At 47.8% G+C, this 10345-nt stretch overlaps 2 protein-coding genes across 3 annotated transcripts; one reads left to right on the top strand and one right to left on the bottom strand.

Annotated features, from left to right (window-relative positions):
- The first annotated feature begins 895 nt into the window (after positions 1-895).
- On the top strand, positions 896-2578 carry LOC148387194 (insulin-like growth factor-binding protein 1). The gene is made up of 4 exons (XM_088396590.1): positions 896-1278; positions 1347-1477; positions 1544-1672; positions 1751-2578. The coding sequence occupies exons 1-4, from the start codon at positions 936-938 to the stop codon at positions 1874-1876; spliced, it is 729 nt and encodes a 242-aa protein (XP_088252716.1). The 5' UTR covers positions 896-935; the 3' UTR covers positions 1877-2578.
- Positions 2579-2910: 332 nt separating this feature from the next.
- On the bottom strand, positions 2911-8776 carry igfbp3 (insulin-like growth factor binding protein 3). Of its 2 annotated transcripts, none has more exons than XM_088396588.1 (4): positions 8349-8776; positions 7243-7496; positions 5937-6056; positions 2911-4354 (listed from the first exon to the last, which is right to left on the bottom strand). In XM_088396588.1, exons 1-4 carry the CDS (start codon positions 8722-8724, stop codon positions 4199-4201), a joined length of 906 nt encoding a protein of 301 aa, XP_088252714.1. In that variant the 5' UTR covers positions 8725-8776; the 3' UTR covers positions 2911-4198. The 2 variants fall into 2 exon arrangements, with proteins under 2 accessions (XP_088252714.1, XP_088252715.1); XM_088396589.1 differs by having other exon boundaries at positions 2911-4324.
- Positions 8777-10345: the final 1569 nt, after the last annotated feature.

Here is a 10345-nt window from a genome sequence, read left to right as displayed (position 1 = left end):
AGCATCGCGTTTTTCTGTATGAACTAATTGCTAGGTTCAGATTACACATGGCGTAAATGAACGAATCAGTTGAGATGAGAAAATCATTTCAGTATTACTGTACAAATAAATTATTTGCTTTTTTTTCCCCCCAATATGTGGCGTGTTTGTGTTAAATGTGTCAAGTGGGCTTTAGACAAAGCAATTGGGAAGAGGTTATCTTGATGCGTTTTGCAAATCGGGGTCAGCCATGATTCATTGGGTCAGTGGGTCCCGACATTCAGTGTCCAAAACCTGGCGGACCCAATTGAGAGGGAGCTCATCATGGGGCAGGTCAAAGTAAATGCTCTAATAAGATTTTGCCTTTTGGATAAAAAAAAAAAAGTGTTTAAAGTGAAGCCGACGCCCACCAATACTACACGGAAGGAAACGACCAATTACCGTCCGTTGTCTTCACACAAACATGTTATGACGCTGGCGGCGTTATGCAATAAACGGGGTGCGTGTGTGTGGGTGCCTCATGTCCTTGTTTATCTTGCCTTCCTGATAAGATGAACCTTCACCAAAGAGGCTGCTGGAACAAAGCGGCTTGCGGTGTCAAAACAGCGCACCCGCAGCCAAACATGTTATTCCCTCCTTCATTGAAACATCTTCAAGGCACATGTTTTGCTAACCTCTTCAGTCAGCGATGACTAAAACGCCTCCTCCCCGCCACGCCGGCCCAGCTTGTTATGATGTCCAATCACCGCGTCCCAAAGTCAATATTGACCGCAGACCCCGTGAACCTTCAACCACGCACGTCAAGCGAGGTCAGCCTACTGTTTACCGCTGCTATGTCACAAATATTTTATATCTGTAGGCGGTCGGTCAATTATTAACGCTAGTCGGAGGCCAGACGGATGCTTAAATACCAGCGTGCGGGGAGACAGGGGACAGGAAAAGTGCAAAGCGTTGACATGTGTGGATTACACGGCAAGAAGATGCTGGTGACGGCCGTGGTTTTGGCAGCGGCGGTGGCGGCGGTCGGGTCATCCCCCGTGGTGGGCCCTGAGCCAATTCGCTGCGCCCCCTGCACGGAAGAGCAGCTGAGCGTGTGTCCCGCCGTGCCGAGCAGCTGCAGGCAGGTGCTCAGGGAGCCGGGCTGCGGCTGCTGCATGGCCTGCGCCCTAGAAAGGGGGAACGCCTGCGGGGTCCACACGGCCCACTGCGCCAGCGGACTGCGCTGCATGCCCAGGCCCGGCGAGGCCCGACCTCTCCACGCCCTCACCCGGGGCCAGGGGCTCTGCACCGAAGACCAAGGTAGCGTCGGCGCGGCGTTTCCCTCGCAAAAGACGTAAACGCTAATTGAAGTCTTGATGTGTGTTCAGAGGAAGCTGAAGAGGAAGCAGACCGCAGCTCCCTGCAGGACATGCTGGGCTTGCCCAACCAAGAAGCCACCGACACCCAGGAGAGCATCAAGGCCAAAGTGAACGCCATCAGGAACAAACTGCTTCAGCAGGTACAGTTCATATTCTCCCTAGAGGAAAGAGAACGAGCATTGACACGGACTTGATTTCCCGCTCAGGGGCCTTGTCACATTGAGCTGGACGCCGCCTTGGACGCCATCACCAGCTCGCAGCAGAGCCTTGGTGAGAAGTTCACCACCTTCTACCTCCCCAACTGCGACAAGCACGGCTTCTACAAAGCCAAGCAGGTAAGCTGCAAGCCCTCATCGCTCGTCTCAGTCACTCGTCACCTCCCTTCACCGCTTTGCTCTTTGTCTTTCTGCAAGTGTGAGTCATCTCTGGCTGGACCACCCGCTCGCTGCTGGTGCGTGTCGGCTTGGAACGGCAAGATCCTCCTCGGGACCGGCGACATCACCGGCGATTCCGAGTGCCACCAGGAAGTCACTCACTGAAGTAGGAAATGAGCCCCAAACACTCGCTCGCCCATGACGACACCTTGGTCCCTTCATGAAGAGTTGTAAATTATTTTATTTATTCACAGCAAGTCTCTTTTTTTTTTTTTTTTAAACTGTTTTCACATCTTTATTTTGCTGTCTTCAATTGTAAATAGGGCAACACTGTATACATTTGTATTTCTAACTAAATAACTCCATTCCTCCAAAACCACAACCCTGCAACCACTGCCAAGCCCCATTTCAGGGCCTTTTTTTTTTTTTTTTTTTTTACAATTCATTCACATCGACACAGCGGCTCATTCATGCAACATGTTGACATTGTCTACACGCATCTTCATTTCCTCAATAGGGGATACTTAAAGTGCCGCAAGTATGTGTATGCTGGTCAAGCACAAACATATCAGAGCTCATCTAAGCTTCTACATTTGTCTACCTCTGTAGTTACCCTCCTTTTTTTTTATCCACAGCGTCACTGCTTTTTTTGTCATTCTATCATTTATTCAAATATTTATTATGTAATATTGCAATGTTTATTCTTTTGTAATCGAGGACTCGTGTCCAGCAGTTACTGTATATTCTGTTATTTATGTACTATATATGTCAAATATCCAGTTCTGCGCAAAAGTTGTTTTTGCCGTATTGTCAAAACAACATATGTATTAAAAAATCAGAAAAGACATGATTAAAAAGTAGAAAGTATTTAGTGTGACCTCCATTTACACAACACATTTGTGTCAAATACTGGAGTGAAAAAAAAATCCTGAGATCTCCGTGCGAATTTTTAGCTTCTAAAAAATATGAGACGAGAAAAAAAATGGCAGTTGTGTTCTGCTCTTCCAATGTGTGCAGCGTACACAAGAATCATATCGTCACCGACAATCATGAGGAAAAATCACTCTTCACACACCTCACGCCACAATACGATCAATAAGGATAATCTTTTAACGACATCCGATAATCAGGCCTTGGCGGACTTTGATCGGAAGGGGTGCTGGGAGTACGGCCCAAAGAAACTAAAGCCACAAAAGACATGAAAACACACACCGTGTCTTTATTATTATTATTATTATTATTATTATTTATTCATCTCGAGCAGGCTTTGCCAAATGTTTTCAGCACATTTACAAAAAAAATATGTCCTGTCTTGCCATAACATTAACAGAAACTGTACAGAAACCAATCGGGATGAATTAACTTAATACAAACATGAGTCAAACACTATTTTGGAAGAAATTGTGCGCTTCTTAGATTATTAAAATAGCAATTAGGGATGTTCGATACCACTTTTTTCCAGACCGATACCAGTGTGAGTATTTACTCTTTGAGTACTCACCGATCGAGGACCGGTACCTCTAGTACACAAGTGTCCAACTCTGGTCCTCGACGGCCACTGCCGCTCGTTTTAGATGTTTCCTTCCTCCAACACACCTGATAATGATCCTGATCATCTGAATTCGGTGTGCTGGTGGAGGGAGACATTTAGAACATGCGGAATTGCGGCCCTCGTGGACCAAAGTTTGACATCTGTGCTTGTCCTTTTGACATAAAAAAATTATTCAGCACAGACTTCCTTCTGATGATGTGTCAAACTGCCACAGTACAGCGCCAACTACTGCTGAGGAGGACGTACTGTAATATAATATACTGTCATTTTTGCATGAACTCATTCAATGCCAATGATATCAAAGATATTAACTGGGTTTGCAGTGAATGAGTTATAGGGCTGATATCAGCCCGATTCTGATACCCGGTATCAGTATTCACTAGTCCCTAATGGCGATCCAATAAAAATGTACCCGGATCCCATTTCAGGCGCCAGACCAAAACGATGGCTCCTTGCAGTTCTTACCTTATGTTGATTGGATATTAGCGGTTAATTGTGCTGATTGCTGTGCTCACCAATCAATGTGGGTGGACTGGCTGACTCCCTGAGTAACTAACGCAAGCTTCCTTTTGGAGAATGAATGCAAATGCACTTTTGTGATTATTATTCAGGCCCAAGCACCGGACCATGCCAAGCGGAGGTGATGTTTATTTTTACCACATTGACTTATTTTAGGTGGCTTGGAAAACTCACTCACCCATTCGCCCCTTGAAAAGTCATTGCTGTGTAGCGTTTCTCTCAACTGTGCCTTCCATCATCTTCTTTGTCACAAATGTTCATGAAGAATCCATCTTGTTCCTTGTACAAAAAGGTCCCGCAGATAGAGAGAGCAAACATCCACCTATCGGCTCTCTCCCGATATCCTCAGCGTCTGTGCTTGTTTACAGATCTTTAGCGCTCACCCCCCCCCTCCCCGCAGAGTCCCTTTTGGGCTCCTACTGGCTCTGCGAGCTCAAGTGCCGGGCGACTCCTCTCTCCTTCCCATCCAAACCTGGCAAGGGTTGCCCGTATTTGTCCACACACCAACAGAAGCCTCGCTTTCTGCCCTTGGATGGACGGCACTGCGAGTGAAGAGGAGGGACAAGGTGAAGCTAAATGTAAAAAAAAAAACAACAACAAAAAAACGAGTTGAATGTGCAGCATTATGGCTAACGGGCCACTTTAGTCAATGGAGGAGAACGGCAATAGTTAAGAGGCATTAATGGGCAGATTGTGCTTGAGTGGACGCAGCCTTGGCCGTGCGCGCGGCCAAGGCTGTGGTATTTTCAGCAACTTTTATGGTCCACCTCCTGTTACACACACATATAGAGGCCTTAAAGGTAAACAGAAACCTGCTCAAATATTTGCTTAGGGACCTTCGTGAACAACTGAGAACCCAGATCTATTTTCAGGAGTCGGTGGCAGCACGAATCATCTGTTGCTGATTATACCCCACAGCTCCAAATTATGGGTACTACAAATGACTTACAGAGTCTGCGTGGAGCTACCCGAGGGCTGTTATTTTATTGCCAATTTTACTAAAGGTCAACCCCCTCCCCCCCTTGAGTACAACACGCAGACCTTCGTTAGCGATCGGGGGTACTAGTTGAGCTAAGAGTGGCGAAGCGTCACAACACGTTTGCTATTAACTCATTCAGTGCCATTATTAACTGGGTTTGCAGTAAATGAGTTAAGGAGCAACATCGATTGCTATTGGCTCCACGTTACACGCACGTCCAAATTAGAGCCGACCGCACCCGTGGCTGGTGTTGCACACTGCTCTGCATCCACTCCACATAAACAAAGACAATGAGCCTGGCTTCTTATGAGATGATTGCAGGTCAAAGGAGAGCATGTCCATTAAGCAGGAGGCCGCCCGGGCCGCCCTGTGTAATAAGAAAAGCGACGCAGCGGCGCCCTAAGTGCCTCCATATGAACACGTCAGAACCGCTCATTTATTACAACCCCGTTGTGGGCTGAGCTGCTGTGCGCAGGATGCACGAAAGGGGAGGGGAGGGGGCGGGGGCGAGGGCATGGCCGCCACTCTATTTCTGGGACCGCTTCTCAAAAGTCCAGCAATTATGGGGCGAGGACGCCGGCGGCCACCTTGACGTCTGTCTCGCTGGGAAGGTTCCCGAGCGTCGTCCCGGCCAGGCAACGCCGCTGGGGCTTGGGGCCTGCGGTCGCAGTCTCCAGTGCCAGTGGCTCGGGGTCTACCTCACTGGTGTGGCGGTGCAATGATGAGGCTCTAATAACTACCGATGAACACAGGAGGACAGATTCACGTCTATAATTGGACTGCAGGCGGCCCGCAGTTTGAGTCACTACGCTCGGCCTTTGAATCTCTATTAATGCAGCCTGCGAAAAAAAGAAGACGTTTGGGCTCGCGCTTTGAACATAATAAAGCTCTCAAGGGCTGTTTATGTTTTTGAACGGAACTATTTCGGAGCCCCGAAAGCATGTTGTTGTTGCAACTTTGGCCTTAGCGCTTGCCGCAGAGAGCCACTGATTGGTTTGGCACCGTCGGGTGCTTTTCCTGATGTAACCAGACCATTTTGGTGGGAGAATGTTCCCAAGGGGGTGTGCGCATGACGCATTTTTATTCCATTTTTATTCATCTCTTTAATCCGACTAATTTTTTTTCATGTAAACGTAGCCGCTGACAGCTGCACCCGAAGTGCTTCTGTTTCCTACCTGTTTTTTCTTATAAAAGCCCTTCTTGTCGCAGTTGGGGATGCGGAAACCTCGGGGGTTGAGGATGTCTGTAATCTTCAAGCCGCTGAGGATGCTCTCGATCTCTCGCCGGCAGGGACCCTGCGCACAACACAAAGCGTAAGTAGTTTTTTTATTTTTGCGTAAATAGTTACTATGGTAATTTCATCCTAAAATTGTCAACGGTTGTCTGTTCTCGTTCAGCTGTGGCTCAACTAAAACATTCACAACACTTAATTGATGCAAATGTGAACGGTTGTTTGTCTACATGCGCCGCGACCCTAAAAAGGACAAAAAGTGGTTCTATTTTTTGATCCACATCACAAAAATTCTTCCGCAACTGATATGAGCCTGACTGGAGTCGTGAGTGGTTCACATTAGCGGCTGACATGGGAGACAGATTGATTCACACTTGTGATTAACTGTTGCCAGTCCAGGGTCAAATACGCCTTGCGGGTGCAGTGACTGTGATTCATGCCAAATTCTTCTTGGAGCTGACTTCCTAAATCAGAAGTGGGAAGGAACCGTCAAATAACCTGGCTCTGATTGGGTTTATTGTCGAATCATTTGAGTCGTAGCTGCGTTAGCCAGGTGTGCTAGCTCGACTATGAGAAATTTGATTTGATATGTTTTCACTCTGGTACTCTGATCTGAGCGCCCCTGATAGCGGTCAAACCTGCTCAAGTAGATGTGAACAAAGCCTTCCAAATCCATTTTAGGTCCCGCTAACTGCATAATTCAACTCCCTGTAATGTACGCCCTCAGTCCGCTGGGATAGGCCCCCTGACACAGCATATGGGAAATTGATGGATGGATGTGGGAAGGGGGAAGCAGGGGAAAGGAAGCTTGAAGGCAGAGCCAAAAAGCTCCAAGTACTCTGCTGCTGGCTAATTAAAGCGAGCACGCAGCCAAAGCCCAGTTTTCGTGTGCGTTCACGTCTCTGGCCAAAAGGAGGAGATGGAAATAGTAGCAGGGCTTCCCAACAGCCACTCAAGACGGCCAATCCATCATCGGTTGGCTCCCGGCGCTGCCGGCACGCGGACGCCTTGTGGTCAAACAACCGCCTGACCCGGGTCAGCCGCGGGGCCACGGTTCCCCGCCGCTCGCTGCCGTGCCATTCTGTTGGTCGCGCCGCCTGCCAACCTTCAGCACGCTTCCCCCAAAACATTTCATCACCCGCAGGAAGAGAAAAACACCAAAACACAGAGAGAGAGAAAGAGAGCAGAGGAGAGAAAAACATTCCAACTTGGTGATCCAGAGGAAGGAAACTACCGGTTGTGGTACTTACATACTCGGGCTCTGTTTTGATCTCCAGGGAGAAGTTCTGTTGGTCTGTCAGGAGTGGCCCGGGCACTTCCTCCATTTTAAAGCTTTTAATTCTCTTCTGCTGCTCCCGTCGTAAGATTTCAGCCTTGGCAGAGGGCAGAAAGGCGTTCAGTGGCAGTCTCACGGCTCCCGTGGCTCTGCCGCGTGCGCCCTGCTGCGTCTTATGTAGGACGCCGCCGGTCGAGTTGTGTTCCTCGTCTCGAGTCTCGATGGTCTCTGCAGGCGTTTGGAAAGAGCACGTGGTTGGTGGCTGTGCCGTGTTTTGGTTTCAGACTCAAGCGAACACATTCAAAATTGTTAAGCTACAGTGGAAATCAAGGCATATAAAAGTAGTGCTTTGGTGAATGAGCTGTCCATCATACAACCCATTTCTTTCCTCGCGGGAGCCTTGACACTCTGGAGTGGTCGCGATGCACATATAGACAAACTGGCAAACTTCCTCATTAAGGTAAAAAATAATCTTAATAATCCATAGTGATACTAAAGATACTAAAGTACTTGAGTAATTGACACCCCCTGAAAATATTTTGCCAATCGATTTTTTTTTTAACCTTTAGGAAAATCCCATTGAGATCTGCGGTTCTCTTTTCCAACTTAGTCCCGGCCACACCACAACCCAAGTACATAAATACAAATTCTACAATAAAACAACATGAGATGACATTAAAACACGATTTTTATATAAATCAAACTCCCCAACTTACTTTTACATCGCTCTTTTGCCACGAGGATAGCGCTAAACTATTACTTTTATCTAAATGAAGCACTCGCTTCCTTGGCACCACGTTCAGCAAGAAGCAGGAGATATAATCCGCCCAAAATCTGCCAGTGTGCAAATCTTATATATTCCATGTTAAAACTACATTCTTACTTTGGCCGCTCACATTGAAGACCCTCTTGTTCCTCACCCCCAACACTTAATTAGAAGCCTATAAAGGTCCAGTATGAGCCATAAAGACAAGCCTGTGCTCATTTTGCGCTCCGTTCCAAAATCCTCAATGCACGCCAGTGTGCACGCATGCACGCCGCGAAAGCCAGCGTGAGTGAGTAATCAAGGTGCACGCATACCTGGCAGTTCATTGACAGGAGGCGTCGGGCTCTCCGCGAGCCGCCGAGCGCTGGTGGCGTTGGCGCACAGCCCGCGTCCCTCCAGAAGCGCTTGCAGAGGTCTGGTCTCGCCGGGCTGGTGCTGACAGGAGAGCCCGGCGCCGCATCTGCCCGTGTACACACCGCACGGCTGGCCGGAGCTGAGCGCGCACGTCAGGCAGCAGCCGCAGCCCGGCTCTCGGACCCTCTCGGCGCAGTCCTTGGGTAGAGGCTTGCAGGAGAGGCGCGCGCCGTCGTCGCACGGCTCGCACCTGATCACCGGGCCCAGCGCACCTGACCCGCGGCCAAAAGACAACATGACGAAAGTCGCGCAAAGTGCACGCAAGCACGAATCCATGCTGGATGGAGTGTGTGGCCGAGGGGGAGTAGTCCTTGCCGCGGTGACTCGTTCTGCGCTCTCATTCACGTAAATCCACCGCACAAAACATCCCAATATATAGACCCAGTGTAGTCACTCCCCCCGGTGGAATTCCACTGATGAATTGCCTCCACTCCACTCTGCCATTTCCAATCACAGCAATGTACTTGACTGCAAATGACTATAAATATCCGCACAAAATATCCAGTTTATACCTCCAAAGCCATTAACTTCTCCATCTCCAACGAAGATTTAACATTGAAAATAAAATACATCACTCAAAAATAAAATACCTTTTAATGCTTGGTTCAGATCATGGATAGTTTGTGCGCATCAAGTGCCGCCTTGTGTTTTATTCCAGCCTATATAACCTTTTGGTTGCTTCAATTGGATAGTGCTCTTCCTTGCAATAATAGCCTGAGCGTCTGACAGTTCCTGTACACGAAGCTGCAGAGGATCTTGAAAGAAAGGGAAAGTCTGAGACACTTGGGGGAATCACGTCGAAGGATCTGAATTTGAAATGTATTTTTTTGTGCGACTGTAGTCCTAGAACTTTTCTGACACATGACATATTGTATGACTATTCAGGATAGCCAGCAAGCTGCTTAGTAGCTAGCCAACCGTTTGTGAACATTAACGAAGCAGTGTTTTTTTTTTCTTTTTCAGTGCGAATGCAAACCGGTGAAATGCTCGAGATGGACAGCAAGAATAAAACATTTTCATTTTGAACACAAGAAACTGTAAGTGACATTTCTTCATTTTTCTGCATTCTTAATTGCAGCCATCCATTCAAACTAATCCAAACAATTTTTCCAAAAATGCCAATATTCATTGTGTTGGAAATGTCACCCAAAAAAAAAAAAAAAAAAAATCTCCAAAAATTAAAAACTACCCAAAAGTCCATTTATCTAACCTGGCAGTGGGCTGTGGGGGCACTGACCCCCACAAACCCCCCTTCTAGCTGCGCCAGTGGTTAGTTTGAAGGCCCCTAATTGGAAAGAGATTCCCCACCTCTTTCTGTCAAAAAAAGTGAGACATTCCAATTTAATTATGTCTGTGGTGATTACAGATCATAGCGGGACTACGCTAAAAATCAATCCAGCGTCTCCAGTCTCCTTAAAGGCTTAGTATATCCAACCAGGCTTGGCAGTCTGCCCGTCGTCTCGAACTCTTAACTCGGCAGCTCTACAGCAGAGAGTCCTTCTCACTGGAATGCTAAACATTTGTTTCATATTCAGGAAGAGAGCGGAGGGGGGGTGGGCTGATTTTCCTCGCTCTCCTCCTCAGAAGGGGGTCTTTTTTGAGCCACCTGCACATTTTCCGCATAGCAGCAGCCAATGTTGGCCGCTGCAGGAATGTCATCCCGCTGAGCAGCCACTCAATAAAGACCAAGTGTGAAGAATGCTGCAAGTACACACACACACACACATGCTCACACAGGATATTACTGTACTTTACATGTGTTCAACATGGGCTGCCGACTTGACACATTCTAATCTGGTGCAATTTGAAAAGTGTTTTCGAATCATTTGGGCGGCGCTAGCCGGGCAGGTGTAGCTAAAAATAAACCTTGCTGCAGGGTGCGCGCCAGTCGTAATAA

The sequence above is a fragment of the Syngnathus floridae genome, chromosome 14, assembly GCF_059516105.1.
Source record: "Syngnathus floridae isolate MCC-2025c chromosome 14, RoL_Sflo_1.0, whole genome shotgun sequence".
In the NCBI taxonomy this organism is placed as follows: domain Eukaryota; kingdom Metazoa; phylum Chordata; class Actinopteri; order Syngnathiformes; family Syngnathidae; genus Syngnathus; species Syngnathus floridae.
The sequence above is the reverse complement of the archived record's forward strand: the minus strand, read 5'-3'. Positions and strand labels throughout refer to the sequence as shown.

Coding starts and splice junctions, on each gene's coding strand:
- igfbp3 (XM_088396588.1), bottom strand. CDS start 8,724: ATGGATTCGTGCTTGCGTGCACTTTGCGCGACTTTCGTCATGTTGTCT. Junction 7,497..8,348: donor TCCTGTCAATGAACTGCCAG/GTATGCGTGCAC, acceptor AAACGCCTGCAG/AGACCATCGAGACTCGAGAC. Junction 4,355..5,936: donor GCTTTTATAAGAAAAAACAG/GTAGGAAACAGA, acceptor TTTTACATTTAG/CTTCACCTTGTCCCTCCTCT.
- LOC148387194 (XM_088396590.1), top strand. CDS start 936: ATGTGTGGATTACACGGCAAGAAGATGCTGGTGACGGCCGTGGTTTTG. Junction 1,279..1,346: donor GCTCTGCACCGAAGACCAAG/GTAGCGTCGGCG, acceptor ATGTGTGTTCAG/AGGAAGCTGAAGAGGAAGCA. Junction 1,478..1,543: donor GGAACAAACTGCTTCAGCAG/GTACAGTTCATA, acceptor TTTCCCGCTCAG/GGGCCTTGTCACATTGAGCT.